This window comes from Chelonia mydas, chromosome 5 (assembly GCF_015237465.2).
Source record: "Chelonia mydas isolate rCheMyd1 chromosome 5, rCheMyd1.pri.v2, whole genome shotgun sequence".
Classification (NCBI taxonomy): Eukaryota; Metazoa; Chordata; order Testudines; family Cheloniidae; genus Chelonia; species Chelonia mydas.
Genome location: NC_051245.2, coordinates 123,754,514 through 123,778,665, shown reverse-complemented (window position 1 = coordinate 123,778,665; position 24,152 = coordinate 123,754,514). Strand labels below are relative to the sequence as shown.

General features: G+C 41.9%; 1 protein-coding gene across 1 annotated transcript in view; it reads right to left on the bottom strand.

The window, feature by feature from the left end:
• RNF38 (ring finger protein 38) overlaps window positions 1–24,152 on the bottom strand; it is a 191,195-nt gene that overhangs the window by 74,679 nt on the left and 92,364 nt on the right. The window contains 1 exon segment of the mRNA XM_037902208.2: window positions 17,119–17,189. Coding sequence (XP_037758136.1) covers window positions 17,119–17,189 — 71 coding nt within the window.

Sequence of the window (24,152 nt, the reverse complement as noted above, 5' to 3'; positions counted from 1 at the left end):
CACAATTAGAGAAGAAGAAAATACACTTTGTAACAAACGTTCTCAAACTTCAAATCAGTGTGAACTCTGTCTTATGAAGGAGTTCTTCTTGTAGATTTTTTAAGGCCAGAAGGGACCATTTAGATCTCCAGTCTAACCTCCTGCATAACACAGGCCAGATAACTTTGCCCCATAACTTCTGCTTGAGTCAGAGTGTATCTTTTAAAAAGATACACAGTCTTGATATAAGGACATCAAGTGATAATCTATCACACGCCACCTCCCTTCCCAACCATGATCCCCATTCATGATCAGGCTACATCTTTGTGGCAAATACCACTGATCATATTATTTTCCAGATATGACTTAGAATATTTATGTATTCCATTTTAACTATTAAATACAGTAGAGGTGTTTGCCTTTGCTCTTCATCTCACTTTCCTTTCCTTTCCATCTACTCGGTTTCTCTCTCTCAACTGCACATGTTCAGCAGACTGATCCCCTTCTTCCTCTCTCCCTTGCACTTGCTGCCCAATTCCCATCCTCTTGGATATTCCCCTTCCACTGGAAAACCTTAACCCTCATGGAGGTTGCTCTAAAAGAAGCGGTTTCCTCTCCTATGGAGCTGTGGTCCCTAATGGTGGCAACAATGCTTCCTTTAGTGATGAAAAAGCTTTACAAATTTGCACTCATTAGCCCTGCATAGTAATTAGAACATCAGAAAAGACTGACTATATTCTGTCTTCCATATGAACAGAAATGTTAATTAAGTTCTAACTGAATGGTCATATTCTTGCCTCAGTTTCACTTGTGCAAACTAATGAAGAGAATAAGGTTGCACAGGTATAACTGGGAAGAGAATCTGGCCCACTGAATCTTTATTATTGAAGATATAGGAGCCAGAAAAAACACAGCAGGACTTGGATCTCCAAGTGAGTTTGCTGGGCTGGAAGACAGCAAAAGTATTTGTGTATGTAAAACAGCACATATTTAGGGTTGGAAGGATTAGATTTATCAGTAAATATTCATAATTGTCCAGTTTACCATACATATACCGACAAAAATATTTCCATCAATGATCACTAAAATTTACAGATAGACAAAAAGAAAAAAATGGTGCTTGAGAACTCAAGAGTGTGATTTAAGGCCATTTTCTTTGTGTATTTTGACATATGTTGACAATTTTTACTTCAATGGAATCAAAGCTTTAACTTTTTCAATTTCAACATCTACTGTTATTAATTATCTAACCCACCATAATTTTATGCAACTGTGATAAAAGCTAAATTGATTAAAATGGAAAAAAAGCTTAAAAACAAATACATCTGTCAAAATTATTTTAAAAAATTGATTTTTGCCATGCCTACACATACTGTAGTTGATCTAGACATTACTGAGACCAATTTGTAAGCTCACAATGCCATTTTTATAGTCAATTTTCATACTACATGTGCATAGGCAGGAAATAGCAAAGATCATCAAAAAAGTTTGCTTGCTATCCAGACCCATCAGTTAAACCAGGTGCATCTCCCTCAACTATAGAAGCAATTTTAAAACGTTCTAAAAAAAATCCATACATTTCTCAGATTACTATATCTTTCTCCTCTAAAAATCCACTTTAAGTCATGTTAGAATGAGACTATGCAAACTGCACTGGTGTGTCTACCCTATTACAGCTCTGTGGGGTCTGAGACAAGTTCGGGATCACATGGATCATCTCCTAAATTAACAAGACCGCCTAAATTAAAGATTTAACTTTTTTTTTCTTTTAACAAGTACAGGTGTATTTTCAGTTAAACGGAACAGTATGCAAGCAAGGAAAATTGTGTAACTGATACATATTCCTTCCAGAAACCATCAAGCAACTCCTTATATCACTGACAAACCAACCTCTCTTCTATTTCCTCACGGGATACTTTTCCCTGTTCATTGTTTCTCTCTCCTCACCCCCTCAATTAAACACGCGTGGCTTTGTGAAATGCCCGTTGAGTTGTGCGGAGGGAGGCGCACCAACAGCGGGTGCAGTGTGAGAAGAGGGGGGTGTTCAGCCTCGAACCCCACCCCAGAGCTGACAGGTCACGGGGGGGGGGGGCTGTTTCCCAGACCGGCTCCGTCCCTCCCCCCCTTCCCGCGGCCCGGGGAACTCCGCGCCGGGCACAGGACCAGGGCGCTCGGTCCCCAGCTCTGTAATTCCAGCTACAAGCCATGGCCCGGGACACCCAGCGGCACCGCGCGGACCGGCCCGAGACCCCCGAGCGACGCCTCCAGCCTGGCCGCCGCGGGGAAGGGCAAGCCCGCCCGCTGAGGTACCCGGCCCGTGCACTAGGGTTCGCTCCGGGCCGGGCCCCGCCCCGCGGCCGCGCCCTCCGCCGCCCATTGCCTCACACCCGCCCCGCGCGGCCCGCGGCCCAGCCGGCAGCACGCACCGGAGGGGACACGCCGAGCTCCGGGCGCGCTCTCCCGGGCGCGGGGCTCGCAGCAGAGCCATCCCCTCCCCCCGCCAGCCGGGAGCCCGGTACCTGCGGCCGCTCCGCCGCCCGCCCCACGGCTACCGCCAACGCGCCGCCGCCTCCTCGCGTATGGTCCGGGTCCCCGCTGCCGCCTGGACCGGGCCTGCACCGCCTGCCCCCGCCGCGCGATCGCTTCCGGGAGCGTCAGCCCGTCTCCTTCCTGCCATCGCAGGGGCGCTCCCGCCCCGCCGCCCCTCCAGCAACGGCGGCGCGTCACCCACCTGGCTGCCCCGCCCGCCAATCAGGGCGCGGGGAGGGGCCGCCCGGGCCCCGCCCCCTTCCTCACAAGCGCCGCGGAGCGCCCTTTGTTTTCGCTCGAGGCGTGCGATGTGGGGGCCGCAGCGACGTGCGAACACCGATGGCGTCAACGCGTTCCACAGCAGCACGCTGAGGGAGGGCGGGTACACGCGCCAACAGCAACAAGGCGCCCTAGGCCTGCGCGTGAGGACGAACCGCGACCAGGCTGGTGTCCGTCAGACGGCTGCCCTACCGCTTTAAGAGAAGGGGCGGAGCCTGAGTGACACGCCATTGCTCCGCCCCTCTGAGTTTGTTTGCCCCCGGCCGCCCACGGGACCCTTAGCCCAGCGGCGGGAGGGAAGGGGTCACACTCTATGGTCCCTCGCCCAAGGTCTCTCTCTCGAGCCCATACAGCGGACTAGGACCCCATGCCCTGCTCTCTGCACCTCCCCTAGGGGGTCCTGACCCAGCCCCCGGGGGTGTCTGTCTCTCAACCCCACACAGGGGGCTAGGACCCCATGCCCTGCTCTCCGCACCTCCCCTAGGGGGTCCTGACCCAAGCCCCAGGGGTGTGTGTGTCTGTCTGTCTGTCTCTCTCTCTCAACCCCATACAGGGGGCTAGGACCCCATGCTGTGCTCTCTGCACCTCCCCCAGGGGGTCCTGACCCAGCCCCCAGGGGTGGGGGGGTGTCTGTCTCTCTCAAGCCCATACAGGGGGCTAGGACCCCATGCCCTGCTCTCCGCACCTCCCCTAGGGGGTCCTGACCCAGCCCCCAGGGGTGTCTGCCTGTCTTTCTCAACCCCATACAGGGGGCTAGGACACCATGCCCTGCTCTCTGCACCTCCCCTAGGGGGTCCTGACCCAGCCCCAGGACTCACACCTAGGCTCCTCCCACCCCCCATAGGGAGTTGGGGCCGGGGCCAGGGGCAGCCTAGGGGTCACACTTTCAGGTCTCTCCCCTCTCTAGGCCCAGGACTGTCCAAGTCATTCTTACCAGGTCATACCACACCCTGTCTGACATTCCTACACACAGACCTCTCCCCTGCCCAGGAGCAGCTGCACCACTGCCTGAAACGCCAGCACAGGCTCCATAAGTAAGGGGTGCTCACCCCGCCCTGTACACCCCCCCAGGCTGAGCCAGTGTCTCTGCCCCTTGCTGAGAGGATCACTACCTGAGCCAGTCCTGTGTCAACTACAGCAACCGCTTCCCTAGGACTGAGCCTGTAAGGACTTGCCTCAAAAGCAAAAGACATTCCCAACCACTGACAACACACAACTTTTGAAAATATGCTGCTTGACTTTCAGACCCCTGGCCGTAGCCCCAAATGCCTATTAGCGCTGTCGTTTAAATGAAAACACATTCAGCGTAGAAATCATTGAGAAACAAACATAGAACTTAACATACCCTTTAAAATGTTATTTTTAAAAAAAGTTACCAAAGAGACCATGGTTTTGTCAAATTACAGCATTCAATGCAGGTAGACAACTGGTACAGAAGAGTGTATACCAGGCTTCCTCAAAAAAAAAAAAAAAAAAAGTATTTTAATCTGCACTGACAAAAAGTTACTCTTAGGTTACTGCACTTTTACAGAAAGGAATGTCAACTTCCTATATTCAACTTGATTCAAAAAATTAATATCCAGAGTTTATTAGGAATCTCTCATACAAGGCACAAAAATAGCAACTCTCTTTCAAGAGACAAAAGAATGAGACCTTAGGTTTGAGCTGATTTCGGATACCTTTTTCAAAAAAGGAAAAAGTCTTAAATCTGCATGACAATGAAGGAAAGTCTACTAGATGCAATTCCTACCCATCAAGAACAGTAAACACAGAGAACATTTTCTCTTTTACAAGCTGCTTCAGTGCATTGTACTGGTGCAATAGCATATGCAGGTGCAGAAGATCACTGTGGAGTGGGCAATCACGATTCACAGAAGACAACGACAGTAGAGACAGAGTAGAGGCACAGAATGTACTCATGGGTAACCAACTGGTCTTCCTAGCAAAACCCAGGGTTAGCCAGAAATAGGCAATACAACAACAAAACACTTAACATACACCCCTCCCCCCATTCAGAGTGAATAAAGTAAAGAATGGGGAGGAAGGTTGGAGTGTCCTTTTTGAAAGTGGGACAATCATTTAACATTTTGGTGTTTTGACCAAAACCTATTGTCAAGCACAGAGAGGAAATAATATATCCAAAACAAGCTGTCTGAGCTCAGGAAATAGACTAGATTACTCTGGCTTTCCATAAGGTAGAAAGTGTGCAAATGTAACAGAGGAAGAAAATCATGATACCCTTCACACATACTAGACATTTACATCAATCCAGATTTTTTTTTTTCCTAAACGTTTTCTAGAAGTGGATCCCACATCCTCCACCTGTATTTGGGAGCCAAAAGATTCAGCAAATTAAAGCTTTTTCCTTGGTATTGCATTTTTTTATCTCTTCTGTTTTATGCTGAATAATATATTTTCTGCTAGATGTCCAACATCCATGATATGTTACAGAAGATCAGTTCCTCCCCAATCCTCCAAAAATGAAAAAAATAGCCTGGATGCTGTGGAAAACGGATATTTGTTGTGTTGAATCAGGCCCAATGAGTGTGACCTCCCTTGTTCTAGCAACCTAATTTCAGCAATGATTAATAATACAAGACCATTAGTTACCCAGATCTCTTGCTCTGCATGAGATTGACTTACCTCAGACATACCTGTTGCATCTGAAGAAGTGGTTTTTTACCCACAAAAGCTTATGCCCAAATAAATCTGTTAGTCTTTAAGGTGCCACCGGACTCCTCATTTTTTTTTACACCTCAGAAAAGTAGACCTGCTCTGTTCGGAAAATCGAGGTCATGATCTGACGTCCACTGAAGTCAACAGAAGGATTTCTATTACGGAGCTGGCATCCCGCAGCAAACCTACCACAGTAAAGAATCCTAAACTCATTTGTGTCTGTAGTGAAGTAACTGTTACTGTAGACTTGAGCAATGCACCAGTCTAGCTATTCTCAGATTCTAAAGGCAAAAGGGACCATTGTGACCATCTGGTCTGACTGCCTGTATAGTACAGGCCAGAGAACTTCCCCCCAAAAATTTCTAGAGCAGATCTTTTAGAAAAACATACAATCTTGGGTTTAATAATTGTCAGTAATGGAGAATCTAGGAACTAGGAATGATTTGGTGGAAAAAACTTCAGTTAGAGCAAAAGTCCATATGTATATACAAAATACTTGTTCATTCACTTCCACTGTACTATGGGGGAAAAAATCTCTGAAGTAATGACAATCTACTGTCTAAATTTGAAGGATTATAGCATTACAATATTTGGTTAAGGCATTGATAGCCAAAGCCATTATAATTCCCAACATCTGTGGTGCAGTGGAAAGGGTTCTTTTCAAGTAGTCTCAGTGAAGGTCTGACTCCAGATTTCTCTAACTGGTACCCATACCATTTTTAAAAATTAACAAGCACAGAAAGTAACTGTGTGGGAGAGAGAGCAAATGTATTGGATGGATTCCTGTTCTCTGGCCATTTTCTGGGGATAATTAAAAATAATCTCACAGCAAAAAGCTATTTTCTTGCTCCTGTCTGATTTACAGATTCCCCCATTCCACTGTTCTATTAGGCAAAGCCATTCAAATTATTTACCTCTACTCTTACACTGACAGAAGAGGTAGCTGTGAAAAAATGGCTGACATACATGTCCCCCCAGTTGATCTAAGGAAGGAAGTGTCATTTTGGAAAGAAACCAACAAAATATTTGAGATCATTACTTCTTTGAAGCCTTCCTAAAGTCTACTCTTCATGTCAGCCAGATAAAGGCTGACCACTGTGCATCAAGAGAGCATCACTGCTTGCTCTGTGGCATTTTCCCAAGTCACTGCCAAGATGCCGGATGATGACCTCTGGTTAGACTCCTCCTCTCTTGAGTATTGGGGTAGTGCAAAGTAACTAGTGCTGATAGCAGCCACTGACGAGCAACATTAGTGCTTTAAAACCAGCCTGCTGCCACAGTGATTGTGCTTTTTTTAAGCCTGCCTTTGCAATCACTCTCCCCAGCTGAATGCTGCTGGACTTCATACTTTACTCCTCTGCATTCCCAACACACTATAGCAGCCTGGCAGCTGGCCAGGCAGCCTTCTCCCTCAACTCCTTTCTGGTGACTGGAGATGGAGAACTTTGCAGGGAGCTCTCTGCAATACCTGCCTCTCCTGGCAGCTACTAATGAGCATCTACCACCATCTGCCAGTCTCAATGGGAACCAGTGGTACCTATGCTAGACAAGGAGAAAGGGGGCTGTACTACGCAGTGGACACCAGGAAAGGCAAAGCACTGACCTGACATTGCAGAGAAACTGCTTATTCCCTCCAAGTACGGTTGTGACAATTTAATGGTGTTCCCCACCTCTCCCAACTTACTGTGTTTATTGGGGTTTCTCATTTTTTGAATTTCTATAGTACTCTGACATTTACAAACCACAGCAGTCTTGCATATTGGCCTCCTCCCCAACTGACCGTCCTGAGGGGGAAAAGGAGGCAAGTGAGGGAAAAGAGGGAGCTAAGGTGTAAACATTAAAATTCTTGTTTCTCCTCCCCATGTATCTGTGGGACTTTTTGGGGAGGGGAGAATAAAGTAGCAGAGACCATTCCTAAAACAACAAAATTAAAGCCCCGATTTAAATCAAATCTCAAAATGCTGCCTGAAGAAAGAAGGGGAGCTACATAAGATAATTGGCATTGTCTTATAAAGAGGTAACTTCTACTGACTCAACTAGTGGGGTTTTGAACTGAATCAATAGGCACTTGATTGTATCCAAAGCGCAACATCTCACTGTGCTGACTGAATGGAGAGTGACATGAAACCAAGTTGGTCTAGACTGCCAAGTTTCCACAGCAGCACATTCTTTTCTTGTTCCCCTTTCTCACAGTGCAGTATTCCACATGATGGTTTGTTGGGACATCCCCTCCAGTCCATTGGCATGACATCATTTTAATTCACAGTATGGTCACTACCAGGTCAAGCCACTGTATGAAGAACACAGCAGCAATGAGCTATGAGAACTGGGAGCATTTAAGTATCAGAGGAGTAGCCATGTTAGTCTGTATCCACAAAAACAACAAGGAGTCCGGTGGCACCTTAAAGACTAACAGATTTATTTGGGCATAAGCTTTCGTGGGTAAAAAACCCACTTCTTCATATGCATGGGAGCATTTAAGTCAGCGTTCCCTAAACTGTGGGGCCTGAAGGACTAGCTAGGAGGATGCAGATGATGTATAAAGTAAGATGTGAGGGATGAGAATGGTTATGCTTTCTTGAAAGATGGCTTAGCTTTCAAAAGTTTGGGAAATATTGACTTAACAGATCGCTTTTGCTATGCTCCCATTCAGGAAAGCATTGTACAACAATACAAAGATGTTTATTTCTATCAATAAACCAAGACATACACGTCCTGCCTCTCACACAGAATACACAGCAAACGTTGAATGTGCTTCAGTCGAATGTAAAAAAAACCTGTAATTTTCACTAGCTATATACAATATTTCCTAATCCTCCCACTCCCGGGGAACATTACTAAACAGTATTTTAAAAAATTTCTTCATCTTTCAAAGCACAAGGCAATGAAACCTGCCTCTGACACAGGTAAGTCATTTAATTTAGAAAGATGTACAAAACAGCCTTTTCATTTACAGACCCAAGTCATTTTATGGGACAGTAATAGTTCAGCTCTACACTGTACTGAAATGTCAGAACACTTAATAAGTCAAGTGAAGACATAAGGTGCCAGAAGCTACTGTTATAGACAATCTCATTTTCCCAGTCTGCCATCATTTCTTTTAAGACACTCAAATGTTTTTTCTTCCCTCAAGGTTTCTTTTCACATCGGTAAATGTTACTCTTCGATTGCCACGTTCTTACACATGCAGTTCCAAGAAAAATCAGTATAGATGTAGTAGAGGGGAAAATATCCTGGTAGTTAGTAGGAGCTAAACTATTTTACAGGTTTTTCTATATCATTCTTGGTCTGTTCTTCCTCAAATCCATTTAAAAATTTTTTTAAAGAAAAGTCCTGCATACTACATGCATCCACTGATCTGGGGTGCTCAAAATCCACAGGACTGGGCCATAGAACTGGGCTCAAACAGCATTGTCAGTTATTTCCCCACTTTATTTCAGTAAAAACCCTTTATATGTAAACTGAAGTGAGCTTCAGAAACTAATTAGTAAACTAAAAATCACTCTCAAACAGCTATATCTATGCAACACTGCGTATCTCCATCTTCCAGAGAGTCTGGAACAACAACTAACTCCCTCCATGTCTTTTATGAGAAATATAGAGAGTGTTACGGTTGGGTGAAACTAACAGAATTTCCTGACTTCTGGATACACACACACACAGAATGCTATTTCAATCACCCAAAAGTCAGGAAATTCTGTTAAAGTTTCACCCAAACTTAAGTCTTCCTCATAATGCATATCATCCTCCTAGGGGTTGGTTTTATTAAAAAAGGAACTCAAAATGAAACAACTCAAAATACAACCCAAGCTTTTTCTCTATTCTTGGCTCCTCTCAAGGTTCCTCTCAGCTCACAACCTAGGTCTTCTCTTTCTCTTGAACGACTCCCATCTCCCTTATATTCAGACAGGGGGAGGAGCACTTGTAACAGTGGGTCAATGAAACATAGAATATTTTCTAGCAGGATCATCACCTGGTGACAGAGGAGGATTCTCAGGCAAACACTGCCAGGCAGCAAGCACCTACTGAAGACCATTATGTTCCCATCTGTTGAGGGTTCAAAGTTAGCATCCAGCAACTGATACAACCACCAACGCAGGTCACAGATAATAGGTGAACATTAAAACTCCTCAGCTTTTACATCTGTATGCAACCAGTAAAAACAAAAAACCCTGGAGGATATCCAAAATTAAAATGACAACAGTAGTCAATAGTTCACTACAGCATGCAAGAGGGTCAAATCAATAAATGAAGAGCAGAGTACTATCTGCCAGACCTGCATAGGAAAGGGAAAAGGAAACCCAACAAGAATAGAGAGTCAATTAAGACTTGCAGGAAAAAGATAAGAGGAGCAAAAAATAAGACGATGAGTTAAGTAGAACAGGAAGAGCTTTTACAATGATAATTTGGGGGAAGGGGAATACTAGACAGAAAATAAAAATACTTAGAATTTATATATTGCTTTTCATCACTAGATCACAGTGCATCTCACAGAAAGTGGGTAAGTGTCATTATTCCTATTTTACAGATAAGTAAGTAGGTCCATTAATAAATTAGGATTCTGAAATGGATTCCTGAACTGCTTTTTAAAGCCTGAGCTATGCACAGCTCTGTTAGCTTAACCCCTGGCCTTGCTCCACCAAGGTAGAATATGGAGGATATTCTTGATTAGACGCTTTAGAGCTTTTTCTGGTGAAATCTCCATTTCCACACTTTTTTAAAATGCACAACGAGGAAGATATGGCCCCCAGAAAACTCTCTCTTCTGAGCATCTCGGTACCACAAGATAGACAAACTGAAGCAAGTGCAGGGAAGAGCAACAACAGTTATTTAAGGTCTGGAGAACTCACTCGAAGATGGATTGAAAGATTAGGTATCATTTGGGAGACATAATATCTTAGACATTTGAAGGATGTAGGCACCAAGGAGGGAGAGAAATTGATTAGGTGGTATGAGAGGGTATAAAAAGCAGGATTTCATTCTGTTCTCAAGGAAGGGAAAATTCAGTGTGACTAACCGGACACAAGGATAATCCCTTCCAATAGTAAGATGTATATAACTATAGGAAAGGTTTCCAAAAAAGTTTCAGAAGCACCACTCCGGAGGATACTTTAAAACTATACAAGATAAAGCACTAGGAAATATTAACATGCACAAAACTACATTAATACAACATTAAAATTGGATCGTCAAAGCCACATTTGTAAGGAAAGGCAAAAGTTAAGGTTCCACTGCTAACCTGACTGTAGCACTTTCTGCATTTTTCATGGTATGTATTTTACAACAAAACAGTAATACATTAACGTAAACATTTAACTGGCAAAAAATTGAAACTACTGCATATGTTCAAAACAGATGAATTACTACTTATGACATCTTAAGTTTTATACTGCCCATCTACACATTTTTGGGACTTAATATTGTAGTAATGTTTTCCAGCAGCATTGTTATTCAGATCTTTGTTTCTTAGAAAAAGAAAAATATGAACAGCTCTTACCTAACATTAGCATTTAAATACTCTCAATTAAGGGTCAGATCTGAGGAGGGAGCAGAGCTACACTACTGACAATCCCAAAGTGGTTGGATGTTTCTAACAAAATGAATAGGAAAGAGACACACACAAGGTGGGTGACGGAACGCTGTGTAAGCTTGAAAGCCTGTCTCTTCCACCATAGAAGCTCATCCAATAAAAGAAATTACCTCACCCGCCTTGTCTCGTGGATCCTGCGACCAAACACAGCTACAACTACACTGCCAATAGCATGAAATAGTAAATGCTAACATTTAAATTGCCCTCCCTGGACTTCAGAGTTAACATGCCATTGAGAAGAATGGAGATGACCTTCAACTCCTCAGCAAGGAAGACTTACTATCCTCGTCACCAAGTTTCAGGAAGATTCTGGGGAGCGTGGACACAGAGAGCCTGAAAGGGTTGGTGCCATGTCTCTTGCTCCTGCTTGGTCCCTTGCTGACAAACTGACATCAGAGGGGTCATGCCACAAAAATGGCAATACAGTGGTGCAAGGTTGCAGTAATTTTTGTGCAGTTTTTCTCTGTGCTGTGGATGCCCCCTAAAGGAAGGGTTGAGGGATGGGAGAAGGTCCTAGAGAAGTACTAGACAGAGAGAAAACCTCATAGGCAACATGTCTCTACTAATGCTTCAGGGAGAACAGAAGTCCCAGAGCAGGTGTGAAGGCAGCTGCCGGGCCTAGTACACAGACTGCCCTACATTTTCTGGATTCTCCAGGAGTGTGCATGCCCTGCCTTTTATGGATTCTCCAGGGGAAGGTGGGGTGGAAAGAGGGTGTGTGTCTGTCGGAAAGCAAACTTATCCAAACACTTCTTTTCCTCCCACCAACAAATAATATAGGGAAAATGCTGAAGGCTGCTTTCCAGATTTCTCCAGTGGGATTTTCATATGCATGCATGTGATCTGTCCCTTATTTAGGGCCTGTTTCTGCAGACCATAATGCAGACAGACCCACTAGGTCAGCATGTCTCAAATGCGGCCAACAGGGGCTTTTCTTGGGGCCACAGCCTTCTGGGTAGTTACTGGTGGGGGGGCGCAAAGCAGTGGCCCCTCTGGAGACACAAAACCTGGAAGATCAGGCAGCCAGTGAGTTCCCCACCTTCCCAGGGGCTGTGGGGTCAGGCTTCAGCCTGGGGTGGCAGGCTCCAGCCATGGGGCTTTGGGCTCCACTCCCCAAGCTCACCACCCCTCCCACTGCCCCTGGTTCCTGCTGCCTCCATACCCACCTCCCCATCCAGAGCTCAATTTGTCCCCATAATTGCCAGGGCTGAGTAAGTCTGCTGTGAAAAGTGACATTTGTGTGTTTGTTAACATCACTTTTCCCAGCAGACTTAGTAGCTAGCAAATCTTCAATTAAAAAAAAAAAAGCAATCAAAAAGAAACAATAAGAAAAAAAGACAAGAACATGCAAATTGTGTTTCTAGTCTGTTTAGGTCCAGTAAAGAAAAGCAAAAACTGTACATTGTTTTTATTATTGAGTCTGCAAAAGAAAAAACCAACCCTATATAAATAAATTACAATGATTTGGATATGTATATGTGCATATTTATTTGTTTTTCCTAAAGTTAATTAACTATTTTAGAAAAATTGTCAGAGCGGCCACTAGCAAGAGTTGGTGGCCGCACTCTGAGGCCACCAAAAATTTTATTGTGAGAACCCCTGCATTAGATTACTCTCACAGTTTTATTTTTTTCCCACTATTCCTGGTTAGTCTGTTTTTATTTGGGTGGGGAGTGGGGGATTGATAAAAGGGTCAGGTCTCTTAGGAGATTTCCCAGAAGTAGAGTTTGTACATTACAAGTTGTAGGCTTGGAGGATGATTTGTTTACAAATAAGAATAGTAAGGAATTAAACATGTATGTAATAAACAAACAATCATTGCCCAATACCTAAATATTTCCACATCATTACATAAATTAAACCTCTCTCAACTTGCCAGGCCCCAGTGGATTTCTGAAGACTGGATGCTACATTGTCTAAGTAAACACAGGATGATCATGACAAGCTGCATTTTATGATACGCTTCATGCTGTAAAGCACAAACCCTTGCAAAGACAAGGAAAAAAAACAGGTAACCTCAAGTCAGGTTGGTCCTGTTCTTTCACTAATATAAGCTGTCTGTAATAGGGAGACCACGCACTTCATCTTACCTTGGGGTGCATCCTTTTGAATAAAGGGCAAGAAGAAAAAAAACAAATAGCTTTCATAGCTATAAACAAGTTGAATATGGTTGAAAATGCACTGTGAAGAACATTTTTCTTGTGTTCAAGGGGAAATCACTGTTTGGTTTTAAAACAAAACCAGCAGCTTTTCTAGTAATAAAGGGACCTTTTTGAAATATTTTCCCCTACATGAATTGATTGAAGAACAACTTAGACTACAGAATTCTGTTTCTTTAGTAACAACACTTCCAGTCTTAGTCCAAAATCACACCAATCATTCTTAAATGAACAGCACATTAACGGTTTAAATATGAATGACTAGTCATTCTAAGAATCAAAGACATTACTAACATGAAAAAATGGGCTTTTGATTTATACATTACACTTCAACTCCCCCAACCACCCCCAAAACAGCAATTATTTTAAGACTTGTCTCCATAATAGTCATTTTAAAACTGCATATAAAAAGGAAATTATAGTATATCACAGATTCAAGTAAAGATTTTATCGGAAGTGGCAAAAATGCTTCTTTCTGAACCTGTAAAGTTAAACAGATTCTTAATATTACCAATAACACTCTAGCCAATTATTCATTTTTTAATGCAGTGAGGCCACACTTGAAAAATTCTAGTCTTTGGTTTCCTGCTGATCTGACTGAACATGTATTCAAGATTCATATGTAGCCAAGTCAACAAAAATCAAATAATTGGATTGGAAGCCTGGGAATAGTTTTCATTAAATTTGCAACATTCATTTAAATGTGTGTTGCACAGAACATTTCCTATATCACCTGCTTTCCAAGAAATGTATACCAGGATTTGTGGAGAAGCTACTGCAAAATACACATACACAACTGGCAGTCAGTTGCTATACCTTAAGTTTCTCATATAGTGCACTGACTGGTGATGTGATCACACACAAGACTGGGCAGTGTAGGACTTTACTGAGACTTCTGTGCATTAGTTAGCAGAAGTTGAAGATGTGGACGGCTATCCTTTTTTATATATTATTAAAAAAACAAAAAAAAACCTACTTTCTGTATCCAGTCTACTATGAGTAGTATTTCTGCTTGTAAATTAAGGCTAGATCCTGCATTCCTTATTGAAGAGATATTCCTATCACTATTAAGTGGAGTTCCCCCACAGAATGATGGTGCAATCAGACCTCTTATTTTCAAACTGATTCACATCGGCTCTGGATCAGAATCTAACACATTAAAAAAATCCCCCCAAACCAAAAATCCCTGAGTTGTCACATGCATTTGTGCTAGAGGATGTATTAAAAAAAAAGGATAAAGTAATAATGTAACCAACTTTAAAAAAAAAAAAAAAGCACCACATATAGGGGTTATGTCCATAAAAAAATCTGTGAATGATTTTAACAAAGGAAAGGTGTACATTTAACACATACTCCTCAATGCCATTAACTGAGAACCAGTGCTTTCTCTTCATCCTCCCTGTAAAAATAAAAAGGTGGATGCAGTACGCATTGGCACAGATGTGCATTGTCAAGGGTGTTCACAATTTTCCTGAACAAGCAGCCATTTTACTACATCATTACCAGTTTCTAAACACAAAGTGCACGGCAGATGGTTCCATGTGAGCGCTTAGAAATGGGAGAAACAATCAAAGACACCACTGCATAAGACTGTCATTTGGAGGAAAACATTTCTCCTTGGTGCTTCCAAAATGGCACTCTTCATCATGCTCTTTGGATCAGATCTACTCCACTCAACTTTTACAGGTATGAGGTCTAATCTTGCATAGGAGCAATACACAGAGGAGGGATGGTTTCCCACTTTCTTTCCCCCCCCAGCCTCCCCCTTCTCACCCCACCCGACAAACAGAGCCAGGACATTTTTGTGTTTTCCCTGAATGCTGTGGAGGTGCCTCACATCCTGTGACTTGGAAATGGTCATGAACCTTTCTGAGTCTAACAGGCTACCTTTCCCGGCTGCAATTTAAACAGCTGTGAAGCACCTTCAAAGCAAAACACCTAACTGCATTTAAAACAACTGTCGAACATTTTTAACTACTCTGTGTGTTTTCATCCTTCAGTTTGGTCTCCATTTCCTTGTTACAGATTAGGTTATCTCCCATGAGGCGGTCACTCCTGGGGGACTCACTTTCAGCAGCAGAAGGGACAAAGCAATGTAAAGAAAGTGTTCTGTACCTTAGCCACTAGACATTGGTGCACAGGAAGGGAACTTTATTACCACTGTCTGTCCCCCATCCACAGACCCTCTTGGTGCCAAGATTCACCAGAAGTAAGAGTGAGCTATGAGACTAAAGGAGATGAGAGGATCGATTAGATTTAAAACCACCACTGTTAAGTTGTCTGCCCACAGAAACAGCACTAGTAGACCCACTGGTGAGTACTGGCTGCATATCGGACACTGAAAGACATCTCCAACAGTGCCCCTTTCCCCCTCCTCATATGAATCCTCTATGTACCACTTTTGTCATTCCATCATTATAAATGCCCTCCAGCCCTGTGAGTTCCTCTTGGTCCAAAGAGGACATTAAAGATTCCATATAGAACAAATAAATGTACCAGCTGCAGAAGGCTAAGCTGGAATGCTCTATATGCTTCCTTCTCCTACTCCCATTGAGAACAGATAGACCAGCAGCAGCATGAAGGATAGAACCATCTATAACAAAGGGGAGGAGACAAGATATCAACAGAATGTAAAGCTGTTAGACTAAAATGTCTCTTTTTTAGTTTTAAAGGGAGCTCACAAACTTTGAAAATGAAGTCAGGGAAAATAACCATGCTAACTTGACTTTAATGCAGGACTGCAGAACCAAATGGAATCTTTAGAAAATCCTGGCATATTCTGCTGAGCACTTTTGTCCAATATTTGCATAATTCTGAAGAGGCTTACCTGTACCACACCTCTAAAGATTGGCCCAAGTACTCAGGCACTCAGATGACACTGAGGGACATGTAACTAGCAAGACAGACAGGACTTTGTATGCAAGTGCCCTTGCTAGGAAGGCGATGAGTCTACATTTGTACATAATAGCACCACATTAGCTAATATCCTTTAAACTGTGCAGCTGAGCAAACAGGCCTGTCTAGATTTGGGATGTTCCTACCAAATTCTGTATTTAATTAAATTCTGAATTTAGTATACATCTCCCATCCCGCTCCTATCCAGACAGGAGCTTATATACAGTATTTACAAGTATGACAAAGTACCACTTACATGCACTATGTAGTGGTCCATAGTTCATTTACTTTGAAAGGGACATTAAAATTTTTAAGGAACCCCCCTGCCCCCCCATCTGACTTGAGAATGATCCAATCTGAAGTTTTTCTTTTTGTATTTGTGTCATTTATATAACTAATCCAACCCCTCACAGAACATTTCTAACAAAAATACCAGTGAACATCTTTATTAACTTAAAGCTAGTGCATGAACACTATCTCTTGCCAAAAGGTTAGGAAAACACTTGCACACTGCCAGGTAGAGATGGATATTTTGAAGCTGCAGTGTGAAAAAATAAATTCCTATCTCCAAAACACATGAGATAGGTTGAGAAAACCTACAGCACACATAGAATATTCTTCTCAGCATGCTAAGCCAGCTCAAACTTCACAAGTCACAAAATGACAGTAATAAGACATTATTGCTATATATAACAAAGCCAATAGGGGAATCACCACCCATTATTACCTGTGGGTGTCAGTGTGGTAAGCCAGAAAAATTGACAACAATGAGGGAATGGAAGCAGAAAAAAAACAGATTACAAGACTAGTGTCTCCTTAATCAACTAAAAGATCATATTGAGTGAAATATATATTTTTCTTAAAAGACCAGAGCTATTTCAGATTGTAACATGTATTTCATATAAAGTTAGCTTTTGGCTCTGGAAAACAACCATTAGTCTATAAAAGCAACGTAATCTGCAAAAGAATGACATGCACCTTCCCTAAAGGGGAAATTTACACAGATCTCACCTTGTCACTGTCATCATTACAAATGTGGTCTTGATGGATTGACTGGCACTGGAAGGAAGCACCAGTACTACCTACAAGAGAAAAGGGGAGGGGGGACAGGAAAAAAAAATAATTAGAATTGGAAACCCAATCCCTAGGAATACTAAAAATAAATACAGACAAGTGTAAGAGCCAGAATTTTTTTCACACAGCAGAGAGATTTAGTTGCCAAACATCTATGTCAGACAGTTCTTGTATTTAATTCTGATGATGGGATAAGCAGCAGAGACATCTTTCACTATGTGCCAGAGATCTCTTCTCCAAGACTTTTTTAAACATTTAAACAGAACAAAATTAGTACTTGTTCATTAATCCAAAACAAACATATGCCATAAAGCAGCAAAATACACACAACAAACATAAGTCAAGAACAGCTACACACACTGTGTTACAGTAGCGTCCCCCCTCTACTAGGTTACCCAGTTATTAACACAATGGGTAGTTAACCCTTCGGGGAAGAAATAGAATACTTCCTTTTGCTAAGACAAACAACTTAGAATAGCTAGGACCAAGAGGCAGAGAGAATCATCATTTTGTTGATAACATTCTTGTTCAGCAAAAAGAAAAGGAGTACTTGTGGCACCTTAGAGACTAACAAATTTATTAGAGCATTAGTCTCTAAGGTGCCACAAGTCCTCCTTTTCTTTTTACGGATACAGATTAACATGGCTGCTACTCTGATTCTTGTTCAGGTTGGAATTCCCGCCCCCCAGCCAAGAGCTTTGTGCAAGTCTTTCCTACCCATATTCTTGTATGTGGCAGGCTATGGTGCAGATCAACCCTGGCAAGGACTTGATAGTGCAAGACCACAAGACTTGTTTATAAGAAGGATGGCAGCTACTGGAGTTCACCCTAATACTCATTTATGTGCACAAAAAAAAAATCTTAAATCCTTTTACAGTGCAAGCTACGTTTTGTAAAGTCTTATTTATTTCATACATTTGTTTCCTCCCTGAAAAAGGCACAGTAATATCCCCACTAAAGCAATCTGGCTTAGCAAATTGAGAGAAGAGACTCTGCTGATGTTCCCTTTTTATTTTTTGGAGTTTAACAAAGTCAAATTAAAATATGCAACACAGTGGCTAACATGCGAACCCACTTTTATTTTAAAAATTGCTCTAACTCACGAGCCCACAAGCACATATTCATTTTGCAAATACAAATGAAGGTTGTCAGTTACCTGCTTAGCAAACCAAGGAGTAACCCTTTCCCTTCCATTCTCTTCTATACCATCCCTAGAGGGACATCATTCTAGTATGCCTTACCCAGATATTTATTTATTTAAGGTAAAAGGATTTTATTCTATCAGAACATACCATATTACAGTGCCAAAATATTTTCTTTTTGATCGCTGACCTAGGATAAAAGTTTGGCAAAGTTTACTAGTCCCAAAATAATTTGTTCTGGTCCAGGTAAGTGTTTTATTTTTCATATAGGTCATGACACATCAGCCTTTATAATCCCATTCGGATTTCTGCCTTGACTTTTCCTCCTGTCATCTTCAATTCCAACATGATTTTAGCAGCAGTTTTCAGGAACTGCTGGTGTTGAGATACACAGGGTTTATACCATTGGAAAACTGGGACTCTCAGCTACATTGGGATGGCACAGATGATTGGGTTTTTACTTTTTAGCAGTTGCAGTCTGAAGAACTGCGGAGTCATGTTAGAAACAAAGTAGGCAAAAACCCAAGCTCGTAATCAGAATTATTAGAGGCCTGAAACAGTTATCAACTAACATGCAAATGAATACATGTACTGAGCCTGCATGTCATAAAGCAATGGACAAAAATTGCTGTTCCCAACATGGAACAAGAAACGTTATTAAAATACGGAAAAATCTCATCTGTAAGCTACTGTCTTTCTGCTTCCTGGGCAGAACTTCTGACCAGAACTTCTTTCAGCCCCTCTCCTCTCTCTTTTCCTGCTGTAGTTTTGAAGGACAGTGCACAGATTCCCACTTTGAAAGACTACACCAAGCTATAAGCCATTTCACAACCACAGTGTTTAATAGAGCTTTGACGTCCACACTCTGCTCCAGCCATAAGACGACCCCTCTGAAAGCTTGTAAGCCTGCTTAACAAATACAGGAAGCAGATTTCAGAGTAACAGCCGTGTTAGTCTGTATTCGCAAAAAGAAAAGGAGTACTTGTGGCACCTTAGAGACTAACCAATTTATTTGAGCATGAGCTTTCGTGAGCTACAGCTCACTTCATCGGATGCATGCATCCGATGAAGTGAGCTGTAGCTCACGAAAGCTCATGCTCAAATAAATTGGTTAGTCTCTAAGGTGCCACAAGTACTCCTTTTCTTTTTGCGAATACAGGAAGGTAGCCAGAAGCGACTGCTACTGCAAGACCTCTCTAAACATCTCTCCCGTTATCATGACTTTTTCAGAATAACCATCTTTTATTTTTGTGTGTTTCATTCTTCATTACTGTAACTATTTTACTTACTTTTGCTTAAGCATATACAGTATTTAATTGCATTCAAGAGAGTTTTCACATTGCATTCAGAAAAACAAGAAATTTCCATGAAGAGGAAAAAGCAGACTGAAGAAGAGTTAGTCCGCTCTCCCACTCCTTCACCCACACTCTTAAACAAAGCAGAGTATGTTCTTGTAGTTTATGCTGCTGTGCACCCAGAATATATAATGGTCTGTATTTCCACAGCAATTGCTACTGCTATTATGCCACAGGAATTTTAACAACTTGGGGGTTTTTAGGTTTCCTTTTCTACTGTTTTTACGTATTCTTCTTTTCTTACGATCTAGCAAAGAGTATGGAAAAAGCAGTGTGGTATCATATAGCCAATACCCTAACAGTGGGTGAAAACAGTTGAGCCCTATCCAATAGTTGGCCTCTGGATGTTGTTCATTGATGGAACACAGCCAATTTGCATCGTTTTAGGCTTGAATCACACCACTTTCAGACTATCCGACTTTACCACAGCTACTGGGAAACAGTTCATGTCATGGCTGCATTCAAATACTGGCCTGGGGATTTCCAAGTTTCACAAAATTTCCAGTTTTGCTGTCCAGAAGATTAAAGTTCCACATGCTGGCTGAATTCAATTAATCTAGACAAACGTCAAAGTATGTTTCCTCACCACCTAAAACACTTTTTTCTTCTAACCAGTGTTCTTATACCACCACAAAAAACCAAACCAAACCTAACATTCTTGCAAGAAACCAAACTACATCCCCAAGAAAATTCTGCTAACATGCCCATCTCACCTTATTTATAGAAATAAAGTAGCCTGTGTTCTGGAAGGTATTGTTAAACATTTGTCCAAAAATGTCATAGGCTTATAATTTCTCTTTTCCACATTTGTGTTTTTATGTTCTCTTTTAAACTTGACATATTTCTTAAGTTAACACTGTCTATCAAAAGCTATACAGTAAACTTTAAATACACTCAGTAGAACAGCAGCAATATTATTTTAATGCATTATGTACACAAATCTTTTTTAAAGGTGCTGTAAAGCAGGCAAGCTCCAGGTCTGTACTCAGTTCTTAAGTCTAGAAGGCAATTTACTTAGCTTTCATTTTTATACTCAAGTAGGGCTGTCAACTAATCGCAGTCAAGTCACGCGATTAACTAAAAAAAATTAACTGCGATTAAAAAAATTAATTGAGATGAATCACACTTATAACAATAGAATACCAAATGAAATTTATTAAATATTTTTGGATGTTTTTCTACATTTTCAATATTGATTTCTGTTACAACACAGAATACAAAGTGCACAGTGCTCACTTAATATTTTTTAATACATATATATGTACTGTAAAAATGATAAACCAAGGAAATAGTATTTTTCAATTTACCTCATACAAGTACTGAAGTGCTCTCTCTTTAACATGAAAGTGTAACTTACAAATGCAGAATTTTTTTTGGTGACATAACTGCACTCAAAAACAAAGCAGTGTAAAACTTTAGAGCCTACAAGTCCACTAAGTCCTATTTCTCATTCTGCCAATAGCTAAGACCAACAAGTTTGTTTACACTGATGGGAGATACTGCTGCCTGCTTCTTATTTACAATGTCACCTGAAAGTGAGAACAGGCATTCACATGGCACTTTTGTAGCCGGTGTTGCAAGGTATTTACGTGTCAGATATGCTAAACATTCGTATGCCCCTTCATGCTTCAGCCACCATTCCAGAGGACATGCTTCCATGCTGCTGATGCTCATTAAAAAAATAATACGTCAATTAAATTTGTGACTGTACTCCTTGGGGGAAGAACTGTATGTCTCTTGCACTGTTTTACCCGCATTCTGCGTATATTTCATGTCATAGGAGTCTCGGATGATGACCCAGCACATGTTCATTTTAAGAACACTTTCACAGCAGATTTGACAAAATGCAAAGACGGTGAGATTTCTAAAAATAGCCACAGCACTCAACCCAAGGTTTAAGAATCTGAAGTGCTGTCTAAAATCTGAGAGGAATGAGGTGTGGAGCATGCTTTTAGAAGTCTTAAAAGAGCAACACTCTGATGCGGAAACTATAGAACCTGAACCACCAAAAAAGAAAAATCAAACTTCTGCTGGTGGCATCTGACTCAGATGATGAAAATGAACATGCATCAGTCCGCACTGCTTTGGATCGTTATCAAGCAGAACCCACCATCAACATGGAAGCATGTCCTCTGGAATGGTGGCTGAAGCATGAAAGGACATGTGAATCTTTAGTGCACCTGGCACATAAATATATTGCAACGCCAGCTACAACAGTGCCACATGAATGCCTGTTCTCACTTTCAGGTGACACTGTAAACAAGAAACAGGCAACATTATCTCCTGCAAATTGTAACCAACCTTGTTTGTCTGAGTGATTGGCTGACCAACAAGGAGGACTGAGTGGACTTGTAGGCTCTAAAGTTTTACATTGTTTATTTTTGACTGCAGGTTTTTTTGTACATAATTCTACATTTGTAAGTTCAACTTTCATTATAAAGACATTGCACTACAATACTTGTGTGAGGTGAATTGAAAAAATAGGAGTTTGTTTTTTACAGTGCAAATATTTGTAATCAAAAATAAATATAAAGTGAGCAATGTAACTTTGTATTGTGTTGTAATTTAAATTAATATATATGAAAATGTAGTAAACATCCAAAATATTTTTAAAAATGGTATTCTATTATTTTTTAATCGCTTGACAGCCCTATACTCAAGCGAAAATTAAGACCCTGATTTGGCTTCTTGAACAAAGCTCATAACCTCTTATACCTCGGCAAATCCAGTTGCAGGATCAAGGCCTAAGTCTGTTGGTATGAAAATGTACTTTGCTAATGAATATTATTTTATTCAGGTGTCTTGAGCATCAGAGTGAGTTACAAAGATCTCACCTGAAAATAATGTTATCTCTTAATTTTCAAATAAAAAAAATTTAGCAAGGCCTGTTGAGCATTACACACACCCACCCCCTTGCAACAAGTTGGAATGTGCACATGGTCCAGGGAATATTTTCCTGCAAGACTGAAACACACATGTACACGTTCCAGGATGGGAGAACTGTTCACAGGTTGAATGGTAGTCAAGTTTTTAAATAATCCTGCAATTTTCTCTCCCAAAACTTACTAAAAAAAAAAAAAAAGGGGGGGGGGGGGAGGGGGGTGTCAAAAAAATCTGTTGGATCCTTGTTATTCTGCAAAAAGTGATAGTTCTACCATATCTAAATTATTTATTTCATACAGACTGAACAGCACATAAATTTAATAACCACTAAACCCAGATAAAAGGGTCAAAGCAGTACTTTTTTTTGGCTTGAGCTTACATAGTTGGCACCAGTTACCTCTTGGAGATGGGAGGGGAGGGGCAGTTGGTTCTCAGAATCCGAATTAAAAACGTGACCCAGCTGCAAGAGCCTATTTAAGTCTATTAGCAACTGTGCTCACAAGCAGGGTTTGAAGTGATCCTAAATTCACACTCCTTGTTGATAATATTCTGGCCTGTCTAGGTGATATGGATGAAATAAGAGTACAGCCTTACTTAAGAAGGCAAGAAATTCACCTCCACATATTGAGCTGTCACATATATTCTGAACGTGACACATAAAATCAAGTAATGTTTGTTGTTTTTAGTGCATATTTACAGGGGAACTGGTCGCTCAGGGAACTGACAATGGCATAAAGAGCCTTCCAGCTTTAGGCTCATAGTTAGGGCCCTACCAAATTTACGGTCCATTTCACAGTCATAGGATTTTAAAAATAATAAATGTAATGATTTCAGATATTTAAATCTAAAATGTCACGGTGTTGTAATTGTAGGGGGCCTGACCCAAAAAGGAACTGTGAGGGAGTCACAAAGTTATTGTAGAGGGGGTTGCGGTACCGCTACTCTTACTTCTGTGCTGCTGGTGGAGAGCGGTGGCTGCTGGCCGGGATCCCAGCTCTGAAGGCAGAGCCGCCGCCAGCAGCAGCGCAGAAGTAAGGATGGCCTGGCATGGTATTGTCACCCTTACTACTGCACTGCTGTGCCTTCAGAGCTGGGCACTTGGCCAACAGCTGCTGCTTTGCGGACGCCCTGCTCTGAAGGCAGTGCAGAAGTAAGGATGTCAATACTGTGACCTCCCCTAAAATAACCTTGCGACCCCCCTGCAACTCCCACTGGGGTCAGGACCCCCAATTTGGGTGATGCTGGTTTCCCCTGTGAAATCTGTATAGGATAAAAGCACACAAAAGACCAGATTTTATGGTCCGTGACACATTTTTCACGGCGGTGAATTTGGTGGGGCCCTATTCATAGTTCTTGTCGAGCCTAGCCTGGCAACCACTCCAAGGGTGGTTTGGCAGCTGGTGTAAAGTGAATTCGTGGTTTTACTCTAGTTCTTAGAGGATGTGTGCTCACATTGCAAAGCCCACCAAGAACACCTGGCACCCTTGTTGGCAAGGCCGGTTAGATGCGGACTAAGCAGGTCAGGGTGAATACACAGCACGTGACAATGGCAGTGAAGCTTGCCCTCCTGCTGTCCATACTACTCCAGTTC